The 25,802-nt window shown below is 36.6% G+C and overlaps 1 protein-coding gene and 1 pseudogene across 3 annotated transcripts in view; both read right to left on the bottom strand.

Annotated features, from left to right (window-relative positions):
- RYK (receptor like tyrosine kinase) overlaps positions 1 to 25,802 on the bottom strand; it is a 111,182-nt gene that overhangs the window by 50,881 nt on the left and 34,499 nt on the right. For all 3 annotated transcript variants that reach the window (XR_011967931.1, XM_072613611.1, XM_072613612.1), the window contains exons 3-7: positions 12,994 to 13,093; positions 9,877 to 10,011; positions 8,162 to 8,215; positions 3,849 to 3,993; positions 666 to 766 (exon numbers count right to left, since the gene is read on the bottom strand). Coding sequence is in view for 2 of the 3 variants with exons in the window: in XM_072613611.1 (XP_072469712.1) it covers positions 666 to 766; positions 3,849 to 3,993; positions 8,162 to 8,215; positions 9,877 to 10,011; positions 12,994 to 13,093 (535 nt within the window). In the remaining variant the exon portion in view is untranslated. The remainder of the gene's footprint in view (positions 1 to 665; positions 767 to 3,848; positions 3,994 to 8,161; positions 8,216 to 9,876; positions 10,012 to 12,993; positions 13,094 to 25,802) is intronic.
- On the bottom strand, positions 10,052 to 11,932 carry LOC140506434 (glyceraldehyde-3-phosphate dehydrogenase-like; annotated as a pseudogene).

Below are 25,802 nucleotides of genomic sequence, written 5' to 3'. Positions count from 1 at the left end.
ATGCACATCTTTCTCTTTTAAAAACATCTTATTATGAACTTAAGCACTAAAAAATTAGTATTTCCATATACAAAGCAGAATGCAAAGGAAAATTGTATATTATACAATGAGTTTCTATTTCATACTGAAAATGCTACTTGGAAAACTAGGCAAAACAAGGGGCAGTGAGATCTGTAAGGATTTAGCAATATGGCAGTGGTTATTCCAACATACTTTGGGAGTAACATGCTTGAGATCAGTTACTGGCTCCCAGAGTCAGCTACCACATAACCAAACACATTTCTTAGAAAATCTACCAAATGACAACATAAAGGTGTTTTAAAATATTATTGTGGGATTTGGTTGAAGAACACAATGACATTACTGAAAAACACTACCGGTCAGGATAATATCTGGCTATTTCTAGAAATAACAATTGTCTAGAAAGACAATTTTTCTAGAAATTCCCTCAAACTAAAAAATGATCCAAGTTAATCTACTTAATATATTTTCAATTTATCAATTTTTAAAAAGTTACAGTTTCTACTGATTTAAGAAGTGAAAGTCAAATCTTCAACATCAACCCTAAGTTCCAAATATGCATGTGACACTAATCACTTAGGATCACTAGTAGCTTAATAACCAAGACTAAAGTAAACTGGTTTTAGATTTAAATTAACTCTTACTGGTAACAGGTGTGGCATTGTTAGGAGTATCAGCTCTCAGGTACTGAGTCGTCTGTGTAGATGGCTGGGATAAACCTTGTGAACTACTGCTGTCACTGATGCTGAAAATAATTTGAGATAGAAAGTCAACTTTCATGAGGAATATTTACTTCTCTTTTACATATGTACATATACATATATGTGTGTATATATATGTGTATGTATGCACGTATGTGTCTATATATACATACGTACAAATACACATACATTTATGTATAAATACATAAACACATTCCCAGGTTTTCTGGACTCCAAGGACATTTCTTTATCCACTATACCATGACTGCCTTTTTCATCTATTGTGTTACATGTAACAAGACACTAAAAGCTGCATGTAGATGAGCAGCTATAATAATAAAACTATTCTAAAATCTTGAGAGATCAGAATGATGGCTATTTCTCCATAATGACGTTTCAAGCTGAAATCAGAATCTGCTAAGATTGTATGCTTTTTCTTTTCTAATATACGGCCATTATCAGGTATCTTCATCTTAACTGGTAATCTTAAGATACCGTATAACTTTTTTTCTGATTGCTACACATCAATGTGTGCGGCACTAAAAAAATTTTAGTGTAAGAAATTAATAATGATGATAAGGATGCCTATCTCTAGGAAAATTAAAACTATGCCCCTTTTATGAGATTACTTTCAATAAGGAGGTAAACGTATAAAAGAGGAGAAAAAAGACCACCTAAAAGCACAAGGATTGTGGAGACTACAAAATAACTAAGCAATGAACACATAAAATACACCTATATTCTATATACCTACAGAACCTACAGTAGACTGCATCAACTCTGCCTCATGATCCTCCAATTTTTAAAATGGATAAAATCCGGATTTCCTGAAACATGTGTTTGTGTGGGAGCTATAATATTTGTTATGTTATCACAAAATATTCTCTTCTATTAACAATACATGAATCATGATGGCTCTGGAGAAGAAAGTGAAGTTGATGACCTTGCACAGCCCTCCCTCACTCAAATCAAAGTCAACTGCAAGTCATGTCATCATCTTGATGTCATGGTCCTCTCTTCAAGTAAAAAGGACAAACACAACACTAATCATACAAAGAAAGAGACTCCATTTTTAAACCCATGTTCACAATTGCTATAATAATGCAGTTTTTAAATCTGTATACCTATGGGCCACTTGAGTGGATCACACAGATCACCCTTACTATGGGAGAAATGCTTTTTAACCTACTATATTCTTTTAGTCATTTTGTAGTGCAGACAGGAGAGAAAGGAATGAGGAATTAAGGATTATGTATCAAATTAAACTGTTGGATATGACCACGTTTCCCTAGTTCCTACGTGTTTCTTTCCTTCCTTTGGTAGCATCCTTTACTTTGCTCCTGAGCTACGAGAAAGTTCATAAAACTACTGAAAAAAACCAACCCTCTAAATGAGTCTGTTTTTTGTCTTTCCCTCTCTCCTATCCATCCATTCTGTAATTTCCACATATGCCTTATTCAAATGTTAAATGGCTCTCTATTCATTAAAGAACAAATACCTTTACCCGCCAATACACTCCACAACCTGCCTCCAATTTACTCCCTATCTACCCGCTAAATATATCTCTACTTTAGCCAAACTTAATTACGTCCTTTTATTCCTTGAATATATCTTGTACTTAACCACTTCTGCTCATTAATGTGTCCACTTGTCAAAATTCTATTATCCTTTAAAATCTAACACAAATGCAATATCCTCCAGGAGAGGATGATTCTGGCCTGAAATGAAGTCTCCCCTTTTCTAACTCTTATAGCACTTTATACCTCTCTAAGTATTTCCCCAACTAAATGGTGAGAAGCTCCATGATGACAAGAATCATCTTATTCATCTTTTTACTACCCCATATTGTTGGGATTGGAAGCTCAATTCCGTGTGGACGGTCTCGGGCAGGTAAAAGTGGGACTTCTAAATCTTAGAGTCTTACGAGGCCCTCCATGAACAGCGGGGGTTCGAGAAGGTCAGACTGAGCTAGCTCGGCTAGCTTGGGTATTTCCGCCTCTCCCCTGGAGATACGTGATGGGTGGAGTCTCCCTGCCCTCGAGGTCGTCCCGGATTGGAGCACACCTAGTTACCTAATAGCACGGTATTGAGATGCAAACTGTGTGGCTGAAAGTTAAGTAGGATTGAGGAAGCCTGAAAGCTCTCTCTTAGCACGTGTGGGGCCAAGAGGACAGTAGGCTCCGCTCTTTTCTTTCCTCTCTCCCCTCCCCCTCTCTCCCCGCTTGTACTTCTACTTCCAATCCCTTAAGCTTAGCCTCCTTAGGAAATCTCCCCCTCTTCCTCCTAAGGAAGACCCCCATGCACTTGTAACCCAGACCCTGAAATAAAGCTCAACCCCTGTTCGACTCTGGAACATCCTTTCTCTCATACGTGCATCCGGTTTGGCCAACCGAAGACCTGGGACAGGTAAGAAAGACTCGGGTAGCCCAATACAGGCCTCTAGGCCTGGCACCATATAGCCTAACACACCCCAAATACCTAATTTTATAGTCAAGGTAGCAAAGGCAGTGACATATATCACCCCCTAATTAGGTCAAGTTTTATGGGCCAAAAAACTTTTCCAGATTTCCAAGCATAATCAAAATACAAGATCTCAAGGACAAATCACTTTTATCTTTAGAGACTAACACACAGAGTATGTCAAAAAATAACTTCGGCCCTCATAAAGATCGCTAAAAAATATTTCATGCTCCCTTCATCCCTTTGAGCTAAACTTACTTATAAAATCCTCAGGATTCTTTTAAGCTTTTACTGCAATGAAAACCCTACCATGGAACTATTCAGTCCTGTGTAGTTATGTACTTTCCTTTTATACCCTCAAAGATGTCTCTTATATGTATCCTCTCAATTACAAAGAATTTTTTATCCTTCTTGGTATTCTCTCATTCTCTTTTTTCTTGTCTTAAGTGATAGGAAGAAAACAAGCAACTGAAGACAATAATATGAATATAATCAAGTCCCTTATACCTTATCCACAAGCATCTCAGAATACATCTAACAGTTAATAAAATGAACAAAAGGGCAATATCTACAAAATGCTTTTATGTGACCTGTCTCCCCCACCGAATTTGTTCTTCTCTGGGTACAAGTAATTAGGAAGCAATTTTTAAAGATGATATACAGTACCTGTCATCCAGCTCAATTCTTTTCATACTATGCAGGTGCAAAACAGCTAATATTATTGCTACCAGAAATATTACTGCACAGCAAACCCCTACACTGATATAAAATACACGAGTAGAAGTGGTAGGAGCTGCATTTACAGGATCATCTGAAATTTTAAAAAAAGTATAAGTTGTTTTATCAGTATAATGCATATGTGAGTTCTTTTAAAATACATTATTTTTTAAGAAATAAAAAATTCATATTAGTCAAAGTTTATAATAAATCAGTATAAATTCATACAAACAATATACAGAGGGAAAGAAAACCATTTATTCTTTGAAAAATGTTTTTAACAGGAATTCTGGTAGAAAAATTTAAAAATCATTCACCTAACTTTGGAGAAATAGCCAATGTTGAGGAGGTTTTAGAAAACATGCTTGCTGATACAGTGTTAATGGAACTGTTAATTCTAGAAAATTATCTGGAATTTTACAAGAAAATTCACTAAAATTATTCATACCCTTTAAGGCAACAATTCCACTATTAGACATGTACTGGAAAGAGTTCAAAGATATACAGAAAAAAAGATCCCATATACGCCAAAATAATGCCAAATACGCTCCCAAAATGCCAAAACCAGCACTTTTTGTGGCAGGAAAAACTAGAAAACAAAGTAGGTGCCTATCAACTGGACAATGACTGCAAAAACTGTGATATATAAATGCAGTGAAATATTACTGCATCATAAAAGAATTACAAATATAAGGAACTAGGAGAAACATGGGAAGACTATATGAACTAAAGCAGAATAAAGTAAGTAGAACTAAAAGGACAAATACAATGACACATTAGTAACCGAAGAGATTACTGTAACCAATCTTCATCCCAAAGAACACAGGATGATTCTTTCACGCTCTCCATGGCCACTGTTTCAAATCTTCTCTCCCCTCATCATGATACCGTCATCACCCTGCTCTTTATTCCTCTTAACATATCACCACCCTCCACTGCCTAATTTACTGAGAAAATGCGAGCCATCCATTTTGAGTTTCCTCTTCTTTGTATTCTAAATGTCAGACTCTATCTACATCCAACCTCTACTCTATCCTCAGTTATACCAATCTCTACTGACAGACTCTGCTCTCCTCTTTGCCAAGGCCAGCCACGTTAGCTTTTCTTTTTTTAAAAAAAAGGTCTTGTAATGACTGCCTTTTATTATCTTTGCTAATTTGATAAATGATTTTGATATTCCACCTTGTAAAAAATATTTTTTCAAAAAGTAAATTCCCTCCTTTCTCATAAGTATTTTTATAAATACAAGATGTGTCACCTCACCGTTTCTTGCACCTAACAATCTGCAACCTTTCGTTACTCTTATTTCCTTATTCCTTCTCTGATGCCTACAAATATGTCCAAATCACCCTCTTCCTGAAAAATATCTTCACTTGACATTTCAAGCTGTATCACTCCTCTCTTCACAGACTCCTAAAAAAAACCTAGGTACATACTTGTCTTCCTTTTCTAACCTGTTGCTTACTTCTCAACTCTAGCAATATAATTTCTTATGACACCACTCCACTGAAACAGCTTTGTCCAAAGTTAACAACCATCATTTAGCTGCTAAATCTGATAGACTTTTCCCAGACCTCTTTGAAGATACTAATACTGACCATTCTTTCTCCTGAATATTCTCTCCTCCCTCAACTTTCACAACAATGTTTTTTCCCTGCTTTGCCTCCTACTTTGTCTGGCAATTCTTCAAATGTCTTTGCTAGATCAATATCCATTCCATATCCCATAAATAAAACTATTCCCTAAGGTTGTCCTGGACCCACTTCTCTTCTTTCTTTGCATCTTTCTCCCTCTGTGAACTCATCATCTCCATCTGGTTCAGTTAACATCTCTATGTAAATGATCTTTAAATCTGTATGATATCCAGCTTTCATCACTAAATGCTTCCCAGATACCTCTATCTGGATGTCCCTCTTAGAGGCATCTCAAACTCAACATGTTAAATTTTTTTTAAAAAAAATTCATAATCTTTTCCCCAAACCCTGCTCCATTTACTTTAAATTCCCCAGTTTCTGTTGAGAGTACTACTACTTTTTGCAGCAGGTGCACAAGCTCAGAGTCATTCTTTTAACTCTTCCTCACACTCATATCCAGTCAGTTGCCAATTATTTTCAAATACACTTCCACAATATCTGCTGTATCAGTCATGGCTGTCACCCCCTACTTCACATCCTTCTCACCTGACTACTTAAATAGGTTCCTAATTGATTTCCCTGATTCCACTCTCTTGTTTCTCCAACTCAATCTCTTCACTTCTGCCAAAATAAATTTCCAATAGCACAGGCATCACTGCAGCACCACCATCCTCTCTACAAGTGACTTTGAGCATAACCTCCCTGGGTCTCATCTTCCTCATCTGTAAAAATAAGCGGCTAAACTAGATGGCATCTAAGTTCCCTTCCAGCTATCGCTGTATGCTCTCATGCCTTAAGTTTCAGAGGCTCCCTATTACCTTTAGAACAAAACAAAATATCTGGCATTCCAGTTTACCTTTCCAAAATATTTAACACTGTTCCTTCCATTCCAGTCAAATTGGCTTTTTGGCTATTACCAGAACTCAGAAATTCAACTTCTGCCTCTAGGCTTTTACAAAAGAAATTCTTGGAAAAGACTTTCATTTTCAGCTCTCCCTCTCACAAGCCCTGGTTGCTTCAGGGCTCAAATTCATGTGCCACCTCCTCCGAGAAGCCTTTCTTGATCTCCCTAACTGTCCTTTTTCCTCACATTATCATGTAATTATCTTGTACAGTACTTACTGGTTTACATGTTATATTCTCTAACAGAATGTAAGCTGTTAAATGGTATGTTCTATTTCTCATTTCTGCCTTCATATTTCCGGTATCTTGCACAGAGTAGGAATTTAAAAAATGCTGAATGATTTAATTTGAAACTAAAGACCATATTTAAACTACTACTCAAGAGATTCTCAACCCTTAACTAATGTGTGAGGACAGCTAGATAGTTTCCATATAATACTCTAGTTAGATAATGAGAATGAAATTTTTAACTAACTTCCTACTTGTAAAACATAATTGTGGATAGGTTTAATCATCATCTTCACACAGATGACTCACAAATCTATATATCCAGACTCAGACTCTCCCCTAAGCTGCAGTACCACATAACAATTTGTTATCTCAAACTGGATGGCTCATAGACATCTTAAACTCTTGGATACTACCTTGTCTCTGAAAATTTTTGACACTACTCTTTCCTAGTTCTCCTCCTCCATGTCTAATGGTTCCTTATCCATCTCCATTGCTGGCTTGTCATCCATAAGATTCCTTAATTGAGATTGTTCCCTGAGGTGCTGTCCTAGATCTCTTCTCTTCTTTTATCGTTTCTCTTTTGGTAATCTCATTATATTCATTAGGTTTACCCTCATCCTTATGCAGAGGAATAGATATCTGATGTAGATCTAGATATGCTGGTACCTTTAGTAGAAATAAGGAAAATGAGAATAGAGAGAGAGTGGAGAGAAAGATAATCAATTGAATTTTGGACACATTGAGTTTAAGAGATGTTCCTGGAACATCCAGTATGAAATGTCTAAAAGACAACTGATAATGCATGACTAAAACTCAGGGAAGAGACTGGGGTTGGCTGGAAACAGAGAGAAAGATAGCTAGTTGGGGTACATACACACACATAGTATACACACACACATATGTGAACCATATACATACATTTCTATGTATGAATACACGTGTATATATGCGTGCATTATGTGTATGTATGGACAACTAAGAGCCACAACTAAGAGCACCCCTCTTCCATAAATACCTAGAATTTAACTACTTTGCATTTATTCTGAATTTATTTCACATAAACTTATATGTGTGGTCTCCTCTGATATAATAAAAATTCCTTAAAAACAGTAATTGTTTCTTTTTTTGTATTAGTATCCACAGTGCCTGAAACATAGAAGATTCTTAATAAATGCTTGTTAATTGACTGATGACCAGGTTCTGGTAATCATATTATTAAATACATACAATACTCATTATACAAAAAATCCAGAACTTGAATGTCCAGAACATTTTGAACAATAACCAGAATTTGAAATAAATGGCATTAACATAATTTTTTTGATTTGCTTAAGACAAAGGAAGCAATTGAATTGAAATAAATACAAATTATCACCATTTTATATTCCCATATTACGACTTTTTATAGCTATATAGATGGAAGTGGTTATTCATACAAAATCTCCATGTTTTATTCCCCAAATGATTTTTTAAAACCAGTGACAGCGTACTTACAAATGGTTCTGTTGCCATTTTTGTCAGAAGTTGGAGTTTTGACTTCTTCAAGCTCTGATTGAAAAATATAATAAAAAGATACTTTAGAAGTCCATTTTCTGTTCTTAAATACATTAATTTTCTGCTTTGCAACAGAATGCATTATTTTACAATAAAAAATTAAGGTCTGTCATAAGACAGTCAAAACTAAATTAATATTCTGTTTATACTTATTTTGAATTTAGTAAGTTTTTAAACAGCCAATTATGTCTTCTTACCAAGAAAGTGGCTATGTCACATAAGAATAATGTTGAGATAACTGAAATTTGACTAGCTTTAGTATCATAGATTTTTAGACCTGGAATGACTCCTTGGAACATTCTAACCAAAGTCACTGATTTTACAGATGAAGAACCTGAGGCCTGGAGAAGTGAGGTTCACCAAAGTCACAGACCTAGCTAATGGCAAAGCTAAAAACAGAACTCATGTCACTGCGCTGTGTTAGACTGTGTGCTATGTGTGACATTCACTTTTTTTCCCCATCCTTATTCCTATTCTCTAGAAGAAGAGCTCAGTTGTAATACATGCATAATAAAATGAAGGAATTGCTCCAGTATAAAAAATAAGACAAAACAAGGGATCAAGATAAACAAAACGGATTTTAAAATCTCTAGTGATTCACCATTGGCTATGAAACCTAAACTGTGAAACAAAATATAACTTAATTTACTCAATTACAATGAGCAGGAATGATTTCCACTGTGATAAATAATCATGAAAGTACTAGTATGGAAGTGTTATGGTTTGAAAATATGTATTATCTCATTTGATCTTTTGATCCTCACAATAACCTAGTGAGATAAGTATTATTATTCCCATTTTACAGGTAAGAAAACTGATGATGCTGCAAGATGATGCTTTGTGCCTATGGTCACAAAGCTAATAACTCTTTAGAAGAGGATATGAATCTTCTTGATTCTAACACTTCATTCACTACATCACATGAAATAAATTTAATAGAATGAATAATGGCTAGATGAATATTGCTACATATGTACAAAATTAGTATTGAAATTTTATTTGTGTTCTAAGTCAGTACAATAAATTGTTTTTTTTAAAGAAAAGGTATCACTAATGAATTTATCCAGTTACTTAAAAAAATTACTAACATTAAATTTGATATATTTAATAAGTCAAAAATACATTTGATAAATTTGACATACTTAATAAATCAAAAATATATCTGATAAGAGATGTAATAACTGAATAATTATCTGTCATGTTTTGGTAAATGGCTGGCCAGCAAACACTATCCCTGGCTACTGTTCACATTTAAGGATGGATTCCTTTCCAGAGTAATTTGGTGCTTAGTTAGTAGTTTAGGTTAATACTGAGATTACCTAGCTGAATATGTTATCCTATTCCTGACTCAAGCTATATCCCTCTATCTTGCAGAACAACCACATATTTGAGTCTTTAAGTACAACAATGTCCCCTACATAACCAGAGATGACACATCTTTGCATGTTAATTCTTTTGTAATAGATTTTCTGGAATACACAATCTGGGGATTATCTCTGAATTTACTTTATAAGTATTTTCTCATCTGCAAAATATAATAAAATATTCACTGTAATATCTATAGAAGAATCATAAAAATCTTATGATTTTTTCTTTGCACAGAAAAAAGTAGACACACCTATGTAAAAAATTCATTTTCAAAGTTGATGCCTTACTTTTGTAGCACATTTTCCTTCGTTTGAAATTTAAGACTGTGAAATTTTTTGAAGAATTTATTGTCAGGTTCAGTTGCATTAGTACCATTATCTCAGAATCTACTTTTCCAGTGCAGGAAAGTTCAACGCGAAATACTGTTAAAAAAAACAAAAAAACAACACATAAATAGCTGAGTCACATAAATAATTAAAAAAGTTAAAGATGATACTTCAATAATTAGAAAAATTTGTGGCAAAATGCCATTATTAAAACATGAGTAATTTAAAACTGACTAAATAGATTTGAAAGTAATTCTGAGCTGCACATGTAAAAGCAACACATGTAAATACAGAGAAACTCATTTTAATAAACATATATTAAACACCTATGAGTCAGGCACTGAGGTTAGAAAGATAAAAACAAAGCAGTCCTTGCCTTCAAGGAGTTCACATTCTTTTAGGAGGAAGAATCAATTAATCAAATCAACATAAATTTATTAAGTGCCTACTATGCTAGGTGCTGGGGATAAAAATTCAAAGAATGAAACAATTCCCTACTCTCAAGGATCATCTATGCTAATGGGGAGACCCTATGCACATCTGCAAATTAATACAGCATGAATATAAAGTGAATAAATATATAAACATAAAGTGAAACAAATGCTAAACATAAATGAATATAAAGTGAATAAAAATCACTGAATACAACGTAGTTTGGGAGGGAGTAAACTAGCAGTTGAAGGAAGGGAAATGCAGAAAGGATTCATGCACAAGACAGTGCTTGAACTGCATTTTATTTTATTTTATTTTTTTGCACTGAATGTGGTGACTTTATTGGTGGTACACAATACAGGACTCTAGGCTTCTCCCCCCTACTACAGGGGTGTATTGGGACAAGGATGTGAATGGGACATGGTATCCCCAGCACAGGAACATAAGTTAGGAATGTAGGCTCCCCAGTGGTGGAACTCCTTTTTTGACTAGGGATGAAGATCCATGGCTTTTCACTTTACTCCTTGGAGGCCATGTAGACCTCATGGTCCACTACACGGTTGCTGTAACCATACTCATTGTCATACCAAGAAATGAGCTTGACAAAGTGGTCACTGAGGGCAATACCAGCTCCAGCATCAAAGGTGGAAGAGTAAGTGTTGCTGTTAAAGTCACAGGATACAACCTGGTCCTCTGTGTAGCCCAAGATGCCCTTCAAGGGTCCCTCTGATGCCTGCTTCACCACTTTCTTGATATCATCATATTTGGCAGGATTCTCTAGGCGGCAGGTCAGATCCACAACAGATACACTGGGAGTAGGAACACAGAAGGCCATGCCTGTGAGCTTCCCATTCAGTTCAAGTATGACCTTGCCTACAGCCTTAGCAACATCAGTGGAAGCAGGGATGATGTTTTGGGCAGCACCACGCCCATCATGCCACAACTTACCAGAGGGGCCATCTACTGTCTTCTGGGTAGCAGTAATGGCATGGACTGTAGTCATGAGTCCTTCCACAATGCCAAAGTTGTCATGAATGACCTTGGCCAAGGGGGCCAAGCAGTTGGTAGTGCAGGAAGCATTACTGACAGTCTTAAGGGAATTATCATATTTCTCATGGTTCACTCCCATCACGAACACTGGGGCATCAGCAGAAGGGGCAGAAATGATGACCCTCTTGGCTCCAACCCTCAAGTGAACCCCAGCCTTTTCCATGGTGGTAAAGACTCCAGTGGACTCTACAACATACTCGGCTCCAGCATCTCCCCATTTGATATTGGTGGGATCCCTCTCCTGGAAGATGGTAATGGCTTATCCATTGATCACCAGCTTCCCATTCTCAGCCTTGACAGTACCCTTGAACTTGCCATGGGTGGAGTCATATTGAAACATATAAACCATGTAGTTGAGGTCAATGAAGGGGTCATTGATGGCCACGATGTCTACTCCACCTGAGGTGAATGCAGCCCTAGTCACCAGGTGCCCAATACGGCCAAATCTGTTGACTCCAGACTTCACCATCTTGTTTCTGGGATGCGACTGAAGTAGCAGATCCTGGCACCAAGCTTGGGAGAAAAGCCGAAAGCCTTGAACTGCATTTTAAAGGAATTCCATGGGGTGGAGGTAAGGAGGAAGGGCATTTCAGTTATATGGGACAGTTATGCAAGGTCTACAGACCCAGAAATGGAGTGTGAGGAGGAGAGAGAAGGCCAGTCCAGTGGTCACACAAAGTGCAGGAGGAGGATTAATATCCAGAGAGACTGAGAACGCACATTGGGGCCAAGGTGTATAAGAAAGGCTTTGAAATATAAACAGAAGAGTGAATATTTTAGTCTAGAAGCGTCAGGAGCTGCTGGAGTTGAATGAGTAGGAGAGTCATATAACCAGACTAGTACTTGAATGAAAATTATTTAGCAGCAGTGTGGAAGATGGACTTGGGACAATCTGGGCAAAAGGTGATGAAGGCCTGAACTAAGATACTATTAGTCCTTGTAGAAGGTAGAGAAGAGGTAAGATGAGAGAGAAACTGTAAAAGCCGAAATAAGATTTGGCTTCTAGTTGTTTAGGTGAGATATAAGAAAGTTAGGAATCCAAGAAAACGTCAAGGTTACAATACATACAAATATAGCTGAATATTCAATGCAAACATAAAACACATACAAAATAAATGTAAAATGTTTTCAAGGGAGGAAGGAGCTAGCAACTGGAGCCTAGGGGAGAAGAGAAAAACGCAAAATTTACAGGCTGGTGATGCTATTCAGAAACTGTCATATTCAGCAATATCCTTTGTCAAGATGGTAGAATAATTTTTCTTCTTCTACAGGCAAATAAACTGAGGTTTAGGAAGACTCATAAAACAGTATTTATCTGAAGAGCTTTTACTGAATAGACACTGTATACACACACACACACATATGTATATATAAACTTTCACTTACACTTTATAGGAATGATAGCTTATTATAGGACTGCTATATCTAGTCCTGTAACATAATGTGTTAATTTTAATGTTATTTTTAGAGTTTGGGGGGAAGTTCAGCTCTGAATTTTCTATGCTACTATATATTCATTCCTTAGCAATTAAAACATTTTTTTAATTAAATAGAAACAGACATAGTACATTACCTTTGATAAAAAAAAATACTCACCTGATAAAGTGCGTGGGACTTCCCCTTGAATAGAAATGTTGACCTGGGGCATGTCCATAGCCACAGGATTGTCTATCTGGAATCCCAGTTTATATTCAACCTACAAGACAAAACATAGAAATAGTCTAAGTGATAAAGTGTGAGACATTAACACTTCAAATTTATTTTACTTGGGAAAGGAATTAATCATTTTTTCATGCAAACTAAAACAAGTCAAAAAAGATATGCCAATGTTCAAAATTTAACCAAATAAACAATTATTTTATGCTGTGTTGATAAAATGTTTATTTTGCTACAATATAACAGTAAAATTTCAATTATAGAAGCCTCAGAAAAATAGCAATTTCAATTATCTGACACTACAGTAGAGAAGTAACACAAAAAAGAACAGCCAAAAAGAATGTGACATGATTTGTTGATTAACTGACAAAAAGAAATGCTCACTGGTTCATCAAGGCTAGTAAATACCCAAATTAATTCACTCTCCAAAGTAAAAGGTGTGGAGAGAGGGGTTGGTGGAGGATTCTTGGGAATGAAAGAAGGACACATTTATAATAAATGTTGTATGCAAAGGCACTATATTAAGCCCTGAGGATACAAATGGACAAGTAGGACAGTCTGCTCTCAAAGAGCTCACATTCTAATGGGAGAGATAACACATATGGAAGGTTTTAACTCCAAGTCAGACAGAAAGGTTTCATGATCCTTAGGGGCAGCAGCAAAGCAGAGAATAATGATTCTCCTTTAATGTCATTTCTGTATCAGTTTCTGATGCTGAATCATTTAACAGTGTCAAAGACTTTGGTACCAAGAACTTTCTTTCCATTGTCTTCAGTAGCTGTGGCTTCAGCACCTGTAAGAGCAGCTGCCAGGCTGCATCTTCCCAGGATGATGGTTGCAGACCCTGGGTCCTGACTGGGGTCTAAGAAGAGATGGTGTCAATATGGCAAGAGTTGTGTTCAGACATGCTTGGCATATGCTGCCCCCGTGTCTCCCTTTGGGTGCCTTGCTGATTCCATCAGGCTGGCTTGCCTGCCCTGTAGGGTAGTAGCTGCTTGGCAGTTAGGGATGGCTGGCCCCCTTTTCTACAGAAACTGCTTAGTGATTTCTCTCCTCAATGATGGCTATGGGCAGGAAGCATGTCTAGTGGTGTTGGGGCACTGCTATTCCCAAGGCTTTTGCGTTCAGGGTTTTGGGCCATCTCCACATGGGTCTGAGGAGAGATGGTTGTCAGGGTGGCAGCCATGGTTTGATGCTTCCTCCTGTGTCTCCTTCAGTGTCTTGTTTCTTTAGCTATAACTGCTTGCATTCGACAATAAAAATGATGTAGAAGACTGGATTACATCTATCAAGAAGATCATTGTGGCTGATTACTGATGATAAAATAGAAACACAGTCTTATATACTGAAGAACCAATATGCATTAAAAATGACTTTGGGGAAGACCTGAAGATAGAATTGCACAAGTAAGTATGTCAATTAGTGACAGAAAAAGAGTGTGAATTCCAGGTATGATGGTTTCCTGAAAGGAAGCAGACAGTCTAGCTCATACATATATACTCCAGCCAAAAAAAAAAAAAATGTTGAAATAGACTGAATAATGACCAAGAAAGCCATTGAGAAACTGACTCCTTCCACCCCAGAACTTCACTAAAAATAGTTAGCCAGAAACCCACAAGCAACAGGAAAGAGGGCTTTCACCAACAAGCCAGCACCAAAAGAAGCAAACAAGCCTGCAGCTTTCCATCATGGAAAAAAAAAAAGGCCAGGGGAATGGAACCAAAATGATGGAGAGAAACCAGGAAGTTTCCTGAGTTCTCTACAGTTTCCCTCTGAAACAATGTTAAATCAAGCCTCTAAAAGAATTCTAAAGTGACAGAATCCACAAAAAGACAAAGGGAAACAATTTTCCAGACCAAAATAACTTAGAACTTCAGTAAACGTCTTGGGTAAAAGGGGAGTGCAGCCCAGCACATGTAGGGTCCAAGCAACTCAGCAGGAGGCTCCTAGCCACAACACATATCAGCAACCAAGGCCCTGTGGTCTGAGCTCAACAGGCCAGTGGCAGAGGTCAGCTGTGAGCCCTCCAGCCCCAGTCCCAGCGCTGAACTGAGGACGTAACAGGACAACTATGCCAGATCATCAGCACACTGGGCAAACCACCCAGCCCCAGAGGCCCCAATGCAGAAAGTCAGTGACCAGACCTCTAGCCTCCAGTGCAAGAAACTTGGGACAGTGACTTCTATACCCCAGAAGCAGAGTTCAACTTAAAACACAAACTCAAAAGAGGATGACAATATCAAAATGCTTGTGAAGCCTCAATAGGTAATATGAATGGCCAAAACGTCCTCTTGGAAGAGATCAAAAAGGATTTTAAAAACCAAGTAAGAGAGGCAGAAGAAAAATTAGGAAAAGAAATGAAGAGTCATGCAAGAGAATTATGAAGAAAGTCAACAACTTGGAAAAGGAAGCACAAAAATCCAACGAAGAAAACAACTACTTTAAAAGTAAAATTGGCCAAATAGAAAAGCAGTTACAAAAGCTTACTTCAGAAAATAATTCCTTAAAATTAGGATTGGACAAGTGTTGGCTAATGACTCTGTAAGACATCAAGAATCAGTAAAATTAAATCCAAAGAATGAAAAAAAAACAGAAGAAAATGTCAACTATCATACTGGAAAAACTGACCTGGAAAACAGATTCAGGAAAGATAATTTAAGAATTACTAGATTACCTGATAGCAATGATTAAAAAAAAAGAGCCTGGACATGGACAGCATCTTACAAGAAATTATCAAGGAAAACTTGCCCTGATATCCTAGAAATAGAGGGTAAAATAGAAACTAAGAGAACCTACCTATCACCTCCTAAAAGAGAACCCCAAATAAAAACTCCAAGGATTTCTAGGCCAGAGTGACCTGAAAGACCAACGGGGAAGGTCTGTCCCACCAGACCCAGAGCAGAGCCCAGCCCAGCCTTGGCCACGCAGCATTGAGAGGAGCAGATTCATGCAGGCTTCAGGGACAGAAACTCCAGTGGCAGCACAGATCCCTCAACCCACAGGTGCCAAAGGTCAGTGAGAGAGTCTTTTCAGCTAGCCAAGAAGGGAGCAGGGTGTCCCCATAATTTGGGCCTCCTCAGGTGGCAGCAGCAGAGGCAGCAGAGCACTGGGCTGCCAAAGTAGGCAGTAGTATCCATTGTTGAAGGTCTCATCATAAACCACCTGAGGGAACTGAGCCCTGTGTGGCAGCCCTGCCCCCACCTGAGCAGCTGATCTTAATCTCACACTGAATAACAGTCCAGCCCCCACCTTATGAGATGTTTCACAGTCTCTTCTATTTTTTCATTCTTTACATTTTGGTTTTTTTAAATTTTTTCATCTCATAACTTCGCTGGAATCCCCTTACCCAATTCTGATTTTCAAGAGTCATCTTATTTAAGATTCTAGATCTCACCCTTTGACCCAGCAATATCACTTCTAGGGCTATATCCTAAAGAGATCGTAAAAATGGGCAAAGGATCTACAGGCACACAAATATTTATAGCAGTTCTTTTTGTGGTAGTCAAGAACTGGAAACTGAGGTAATGTCCATCATTTGGGGAATGGCTGAACAAGTTGTGGTATATGAATGTAATGGAATGCTGTATGAAATGATGAATAAGTGGACTTCAGAAAAATCTGGAAAGACTTATATGAACTGATGCTCAGTGAAGTGAACAGAACCAGAAATACACTGTACAGAGTAACAGCGACAGTATTCGATGGCTGACTTTGACAAATTTAGCTCTTCTCAGCAATGCAAGGACCTAAAACAATTTCTAAAGACTCATGATGGAAAATGATATCCACATCCAGAGAAAAACTATGGAATATGAATGTAGATTGAAGTATACTATCTCCTCTCTTTTGTTTCATTTTGTTTTTTCTTTCTTATGGTTCCTTCTATTCATTCTAACTCTTCTATACAATACTACTTATATGAAAATGTTTAATAGGAATGTATATGTAGAGTCTAAATCGGATTGCACACCATCTAGGGGTGGGGGGACAGTAGAGCGAGGTGGATAAAATTTAAAACTTATGCAAGTGAATGTTGAAAATTAAAAATAAATAAAATTTTCAAAAATACTCTGGATCTCCTTTTCTAACTGGCTGACAGAATTTTAAAAAATTCTGATTTTTTAAAAAATTTTTCCTCAAGTGGAGGATAAGGGGATAAGCAGAGTGGGGGGGGATGATAGAAGGGAGGGCATGGGGAGGAGAGTGCAATTTGAGGTCAACACTCATGGGGAGGGATAGGATCAAAAGAGAATAGAAGTAATGGGGGACAGGATAGGATGGAGGGAAATATAGTTAGTCCTATACAACACAACTATTATGGAAGTCATTTGCAAAACTACACAGATTTGGCCTATATTGAATTGCTTGCCTTCCAAAGGGAAGGGGTGGAGAGGGAGGGAGCTAAAGAAGTTGGAACTCAAAGTGTTAGGATCAACTGTAATGTTCTTACCACTAGGAAATAAGAAATACAGGTAAAGGGGTATAGAAAGCTATCTGGCCCTACGGGACAAAAGAGAAGACAGAGACAAGGGCAGAGAGGGATGATAGAAGAGAGAGCAGATTGGTCGTAGGGGCAATTAGAATGCTTGGCGTTTGGGGGGGGAGGGGAGAAAAGGGGAAAAATTTGTAACCCAAAATTTTGTGAAAATGAATGTTAAAAGCTAAATAAAAAAAAAAAAATTTTTTTCCTCAATCTTTCTCATTTAATTTTTAAAGTCTTTTTTATTCAATATTGTACTAGAAATTTTAGCTTTAACAATAAGAAATCAAAAGAATTAGAAAAAGCAATAAGGAGACAAAATGATCACACTTTGCAAATAATATGATGGCATACTTAGAGACTCCTAGAGAATCAACTAAAAATTTTTTTGAAATAATTTAACAACTATAGCATAGGATGTAAAATGAACCTGCATCAGCATTTGTATATATCACCAACAAAACTCAGCAGCAAGAAACAGAAAGAGAAATTTCATTTAACATAACTGTAGACAATATGAAATATTTGGGAATCTACTTGCCAAGACAAACCCAGGAATTATATGAACACAATTACAAAACATTTTTTACACAAATAAAGTCAGATCTAAACAAATGGAAAAATAACAATTGCCCATGGGAAGGTCAAGCTAATATAATAAAAATGACAATTCTACCTAAATTAATTTATTTATTCAGTGTCATACCAATCAAACACCCAAAATATTATTTTACAGAACTAGAAAAAATAACAAAATTCATCTGAAAGAATGAAAGGTCAAGAACATCAAGGGAATTAATGAAAAAATGCAAAGGAAGGTGACCTAGCCATACTGGATCTAAATCTATATTATATGCCATCTATCAACAAATTATTTGGTACTGGCTAAGAAATAGAGTACTGGATCATCGGAATAGATTAGGTACACAAGACACAGTAGTTAATGACTGTAGTAATATATTGTTTGATGAACCCAAAGTCTCCAGCTTTTGGGATAAGAATTATTTGACAAAAACTTCTGGAAAAATTGGAAAATAGAATGGCAGAAACTAGACATAAACCAATAAATCATACCCTATATCAAGATAAGGTCAAATGGGTACATGATTTAGACATAAAGGATACCATAAGCAAATTAAGAGAGCAAGCAATACTTTACTTGTCAGATCTATACAGAAAAGAAAAACTTATGTACAAACAAAAGAATTTTATGAAATGCAATAATTTTGATTACATTAAATGAAAAAAGGTTTTGCACAAACAAAACCAATACAACCAAGATCAGAAGGAAAGCAGGAATCTGGAAAACAATTTTTACAGCCAATGTCTCTGAGAAAGGCTTAATTTCTCAAATATATAGAAAAATGAGTCAAATTTATAAGAATACAAGTCATTCCCCAACTGATAAATGGTCAAAGGATATAAACAGGAAGTTTTCAGATGAAGAAATTAAAGCTATTTATAGTCATATGAAAAAGTGCTCTAAATCACCACTGATTAGAGAAATGCAAATAATAACAATCCCTGAAGTACCAGCTCACATCTATCAGATTGGCTAACATGACAAAAAAAAGTAAATGATAAATGTTGGAGAAGATGTGGGAAAATTGGAATGCTCCTACATTGTTGTGGAGTTGTAAACTAATCTAACCATTCTGGAAAGCAGTTTGGAGCCATGCCCAAAGGGCAATTAAACTATGCATACCCTTTGATCTACCAATACCACTATCATGTCTGTATCCCAAAAAGATCATAAAAAGGGAAAAGGACCTACATGTACAAACATATTTGCAGCAGCTCATTCTGGGGTGACAAAGAATTGGAAACTAAAGGGATGTCTATCAACAGGGAAATGGCTGAACAACTTGTGATATATGAATGTAATGGAAATACTATTATTCTGTAAGAAATGATGAGCAGGCAGATTTCAGAAAAACCTGGAAAGACTTATATGAACTGATGCTAAGTGAAGTGAGTAGAACCAGGAGAACATTGTACACAGTAACAACAATACTGTGTGATGATCAACTATAATTAACTTAGCTCTTCTCAGCAATACAATGATCCAAGACAATTCCAAAAGACTCATGATGGAAAATGCTATCCACGTCCAGAGAAAATACTATGGTGTCTGAATGCATACTGAAAACATACTATTTTGATTTTTGTGTGTGTGGCTTTTCCCTTTTGCTTGGTTTCTTCTTTCACAACATGATTAATAAGGAAATATGTTTCCATGACTATACACATATAACCTATATCAGACTGCTTGTTATCTTGGAGGGATGGGTGGAAGTGAGGAAGAAAAATTTGGAACTCAAAATCTCATAATAATGAATGTTGAAAACTATCGTTACATGTAATTGGGGGGAAATAATATTTATCTAAAAACAGGTCAGGAATACTTATAATGTACAAAGCTCCATATATAGAGGCAGTAGAATGAAAATGGCCCCTGAAAAACACAAAGGTGATTGAAAACTACAGTGGAGACTTGGGACTAGAAACAGAGCAGAAGTCTTACTAAGGCAACACTCAGATTCAGACAGCACAGGTCCCCCTGGAAATGTCCTGATATGCCACAGAGGGCCCTGAAAATACAACTCCTGGAACTTTGAAGATTGGGGAGGAAGAGACCCTAACTCCAGGAAGAGAGGATCAGAAAAGGAACTCATGACTCAGGCCAAAGGACTAGCAAGAGGAGAAGTAACCTGGCCCTATACACAAAGCCCCAGTTCAGGAAGTAAAACTAGAGAAGACACTGACAACCATATACACTACTGTAGATCAAGAGACACTTAAAATTCCAACTTGAAAGCAGAGAGTTAATTCTATAACAACTGTAAATCAGAGAAATTTAAAAAGATATTAAATTTTTTTTTTAATTCTGGAGGAAAGAATAGGAAAAAAGAATAAAGAACAAACTCTGAAAATTACAATGAACCAAATGGAAATTAATAACTACTTGAGACAAAAAAATTAGGAAAAAAACCCAAAAAGATTAAGAAAAAAACTATCGAAGAGAGAGGAGGATGATCTGGAGAGGTGGCCCTGGGAGATCTCCACCTAAAACCCCTGAGGGAAGTGAACAGCTGAGCTGAAACCAGCCCTGAGTGGCAACCCGGAGAGACCTCTGCCTAAAGACCTTGGGGGAACTGAGCAGCTGATCTGAATCTCAGCCCTGACAAAGAACTCAAAAGTCAAGTAACTGACTGGGAAAATGCCCAAAAAAGGGAAAAAAGAATAAAACAATAGAGGGTTACTTTCTCGGTGAACAGCTATTTTCTTCCATCCTTTCAGATGAGGAGGAACAATTTAGGTCTTCAAGTGAAGACCTAAAAGTCAAGGCTTTTGCATGCAAAACCTCCAAAATAAATATGCAATGGTCTCAAGCCATGGAAGAGCTCAAAAAAGATTTTGAAAATAAGTAAGTAGAAGAAAAATTGGGAAGAGAAATGAGAGAGATGCAAGAAAATCATGAAAATGCAAGTCAATAGCTTGCTTTTAAAGGAGACCCAAGAAAATGCTGAAGAAATTAACACCTTAAAAAAACAGACTAACCCAAATGTCAAAAGAGGTCCAAAAGGCCAATGAGGAGAAGAATGCTTTAAAGAACAGAATTGGCCAAATGGAAAAGGAGGTTCAAAAGCTCACTGAAGAAAAAAGTTCTTTAAAAATTAGAATGGAGCAGATAGAAGCTAATGACTTTATGAGAAACCAAGAAATTACAAAACAAAATCAAAAGAGGGAAAACATAGAAGATAATATGAAGTATCTCACTGGAAAAACAACTGACCTGGAAAATAGATCCAGGAAAGACAATTTAAAAATTATGGGACTACCTGTAAGCCATGATCAAAAAAAGAGCCTACACATCATCTTTCAAGAAATATCACGGAAAACTGCCCTGATATTCTAGAACCAGATGGCAAAATAAATACTGAAAGAATCCACCAATCACCTCCTGAAAGAGATCCAAAAAGAAAAACTCCTAGGAATATTGTAGCCAAATTCCAGAGTTCCCAGGTCAAGGAGAAAATATTGCAAGCAGCCAGAAAAAAACAATTTGAGTACTGCGGAAATACAATCAGGATAACACAGGATCTGGCAGCTTCTACATTAAGGGATTGAAGGGCTTGGAATATGATATTGCAGAAATCAAAGGCTTAGGCTTAAAACCAAAAATCACCTACCTAGTAAAACTGAGCATAATACTTCAGGGTAAAAAATGGTCATTCAATGATATAGAGGACTTTCAAGCATTCTTGATGAAAAGACCAGACCCGAAAAGAAAATCTGACTTTCAAACGTAAGAAACAAGAGAAGCATGAAAAGGTAAACAGGAAAGAGAAATCATAAAGGACATTCTAAAGCTGAACTGTTTACATTCCTACATGGAAAGACAATATTTGTAACTCTTGAGACTTTTTTCAGTATTTGGGTAGTTGTAGGGATTATACACACACATACACATACATGTAGAAAGATAGATAGATAGATAGACACATAGATAGCACAGGGTGAGTTGATTAAGAAGGGATGATATCTAAAAAAAATAAAAATTAAGGGGTGAGAGTGGAATATATTGGGAAAAGAAAGAGAGAAATGGAATGGGGCAAATTATCTCTCATAAAAGAGGCAAGAATAAGCTTATTCAATGAAGGAGAAAAGGGAAGAGGTAAGAGGGAAAAAGTGAAGCTTACTTGCTTCACATTTGGCTTAAGGAGGAAATAGCAAGCTCACTCAATTTGGCATGAAAATCTATATTACACTACGGGAAAGTAGAGGAGAAGGGGACAAGTGGGGTGAGGGGGATGACAGAAGGGAGGGCAAATGGGAAGGGAGTAATTAGAAGTAAACACTTATGGGGAGAGACAAGGTCAAAAGAGAGAACAGAATAAATGGGGGGGCAGGATAGGATGGAAGGAAATACAGCTAGTCTTACACAACATGACTATTATGGAAGTCTTTTGCAAAACTACACATATATACCCTATATTGAATTGCTTGCCTTCTCAATGGGGATGGGGGGGGGGGGAGGAAGGGAGAGAAGTTGGAGTTCAAAGTATTAGGAACGAATGTTGAGAAATATTTTTGTATACAACTGTAAAATAAGAAATACAGGTAATGGGGTATAGAAATCTATCCTGCCTTACAATAAAAGAGAGAAGATGGAGATAAGGAAAGGGAAGGGTGTGCTAGAAGGGAGGGCATATGGAGGGAAAGGGGTAATCAGAATGCAAGACATTATGGGGTGGGGGAGAGGAGAGAAGGGGAGAAAATTTGGAACTCAAAATTTGTGGAAATGAATGTTGAAAACTAAAAATTAATAAACACTTAAAATTTTAAAAAAAGTTTTAAAAGGAAAAAAGAAAAAAATTATCTACTACCAGAAGCAACTGACCAGGAATACTGTCAAGGAGAAAGAATTTAAGAAACATTGTATCCCATGACATTTATATATCACTTTGAAGTCTGCAAAGTGCTTTACATACATCATTTCATATTATCCTCACAATGACCCACAGAGTTAGACACTAGGAGTTAAGTGGCATATGAAATCCTCCATATGTGTTGTTACCCTCATTATAATGTGGGCTCCTTGAAAGCAGGGTTTTTCTACTGAACATTTTAAGCACTCAATAACATTAATCATTCATATATCCATTTTACAGATGAGGAAACAGGCTTAAAAAATTAAATATTCTGTATATCATGGTACACTTATTATAAGAGGCAGTATTTGAACCCAGGTCTTCCTGTATTCACATCTAGTGAGTGTACTATGCCAAAATGATTCAAGAGGAAAATGTCACGTGACACCTTGAAATAAAATATGAGTATGATAAAAATGAGATGCCAAATAAAAATCCAAAGGTAAGATAACATAAGACATGACTACTTCCATATTCAGTTTTGTTTAAATTTTTAGACATGACAAATGGGTCGATCTGTTTTGATGGATAATGCTTATTGACTATAAGAGTGTGTGTGTGTGTGTGTGTGTGTGTGTGTGTGTGTGTGTGTGTATGGAGTTTCAGTGGAGAGTAGAGCTAGTAACAGTGTTGCTTAAAAACAAAGAAAAGAGGATCAATGAAACTTGTTTTTAACAACACTAAAGAGAAGTCAGCTTAGAAAGTAAAATAGTAAAGCAGGACAGCTTTAAAAAGTAACATGATGAATTTATTACATTTCTTTTTACAAATATGTCACATGTAAAACACTAAATTTCACATGTGATCCTCTTTCCTGTTCCACTTTGTATAGACATTCTAACTGCTAGTGTTTATTAAATTCAGAATATTTTAAATGAAAAAAAATGTAACATTATAGGAAGAAAGAATTATGTTACTCTCTACCTAAGAGGTCAAGCAAGCACACAAACCATAAAATTGATAGGAGGTATGCATTCAAGAAAGCAAGTATAGAATTGAGTTCTGGAGTGTCATTTAAATCTATGTTCAAAAACTTTACTTAAATTTTGTTAAAGAATTTTTTGTGGGAAATATATAGGCCCTTTTAAAACAAATTTTGAACAGAGCTGTAGTAGAGAAAGTTTGTAATTTATTTAAAATCAAATCAAACTTAGCTCCAAGTAAATGTAACAAAAAGGACTGGCGATAAGGGTTCATTCCTTAGGGTTTGTGCAATATTCTCTATGGGTTGCCAATATGCATGAAGCCAGATGAGCCTGCTTCCAGAAATATGTGACAGAGGGGCCTCTTACTTCCCTACTTTAGGTTATACGCACTGACAAAAGCCTTTTAATAAATGAATGCTAAAACAAAACTGATGCTTGAATACAAAATAATCAAGCCACAAACTGAATCTCTTCTCTGATGGCTTTAGAGTGAGAAAAAAGAAAAAATGTTATGGGACTAAAGTGAGCAGAGATACAGTGGCAGCAGCTCATCCCAAATTCTATAGCTCCTTTATCCCCTAACCTAGTCACCAAGTGACTGTGAATGCAGGGCACCTCTGTTTCTTTTTTCTCTATATTATTTTTTTTCTGATCTAGATGTAATGAACACAGAAATTTGTGAGCTTCAAAAGGGTAGAAGATCCATCAAAGGTCCCCTCAACAATCAGAGTCTGGTGAGAAACCAGTCCAGAGAAACAATCTGCTTGACTCAATTCAACAGTGAATCAACCTGACAGTCATCAGGTCCTGAAAGCAAGCGAGCAACTTCTCCATACTCCACTCAGAAATAAATTTGGTGAGGAATCCTAAAAAGCGAAATAAGGACTCTCCAGGTCAGGAAGTACTCTCAATTCTTATCTGGGGAGTGGACCATTTTATACAACAATCAAGTATAAGTTAATGTTCACTACAGCACTAGGAACCAAATGGGTATGAAGAGGGGAGAATGAGCCCCAGTTCAGGGAGATGCTATTGTACCTGCTATGCTTTCTCAGTAAATATCCCTTTGTAAAAATGAATTGGTGTTAACTGGGTACTTTATATTGGAGAAGCAATAACTAGTAGGTTAATATTGGGGGGGGGAACCCAAGAGGAGGTATTCTCTTAGTACCAAAGCCCCTCCCCTGCACCTCTCAAGAGGAACAGCAGCTAGCCAGCTAGCCATAGTCTGGAGACATAACTATCTAATCCAAGTATAGGTTGGAAGAATGAGCCCACAAGATCACACCACATAAAAGAAACAGCACAAGTCTGGTTCACTTGTCTTTTTATAAGGTAAAATGGAAAGTTACTTGCTTCTTTTTTTGAAGGGAGAATGTTCAACAAGGCTTTTATACTCTCAGCATGGTGATATCCTATATTACTGGTTATTTCACTTTTTGCTTGTCCTTCATGCAGGAGATGCAAGGAAGGAAATGGCTTACAGAGCTACTGAAAGGGTCAGTCTCAGTTTGCCTAACCACCAAAGAAAGGAACTAAAGACAATACCACCCCAAGACTTTTGCCAAGTTGGACTGAATTTAAGGAGACAGAACACATCTTAAAGTCAATCTAATGCAGTTCAATTTAGAAAAGAACACCCTTGCTAAAGTCTAGGAATAACAAGGTAAAAGTGTAGTATGTGTGTGTTTATACATAATTGTGCACTATACTTGGATATAATCTAGTACTTAGGAAATTTAAGCTTTCTATGTGTGCTGTATAAATAGCTTTTAAAAAGTAATGTTTAAAGTTATACTTAGTTGTTATATTTTTATGAATATGATTTTTTAAAAAGTATAGTTTAATACAACTCTCAGATAGCTTATAGTTTTATCATCTTATAGTCTGAAATGAAACCAAGGACCC

The sequence above is a fragment of the Notamacropus eugenii genome, chromosome 5 (assembly GCF_028372415.1).
Source record: "Notamacropus eugenii isolate mMacEug1 chromosome 5, mMacEug1.pri_v2, whole genome shotgun sequence".
In the NCBI taxonomy this organism is placed as follows: Eukaryota; Metazoa; Chordata; class Mammalia; order Diprotodontia; family Macropodidae; genus Notamacropus; species Notamacropus eugenii.
This window is presented reverse-complemented; position numbering and strand designations above follow the sequence as displayed.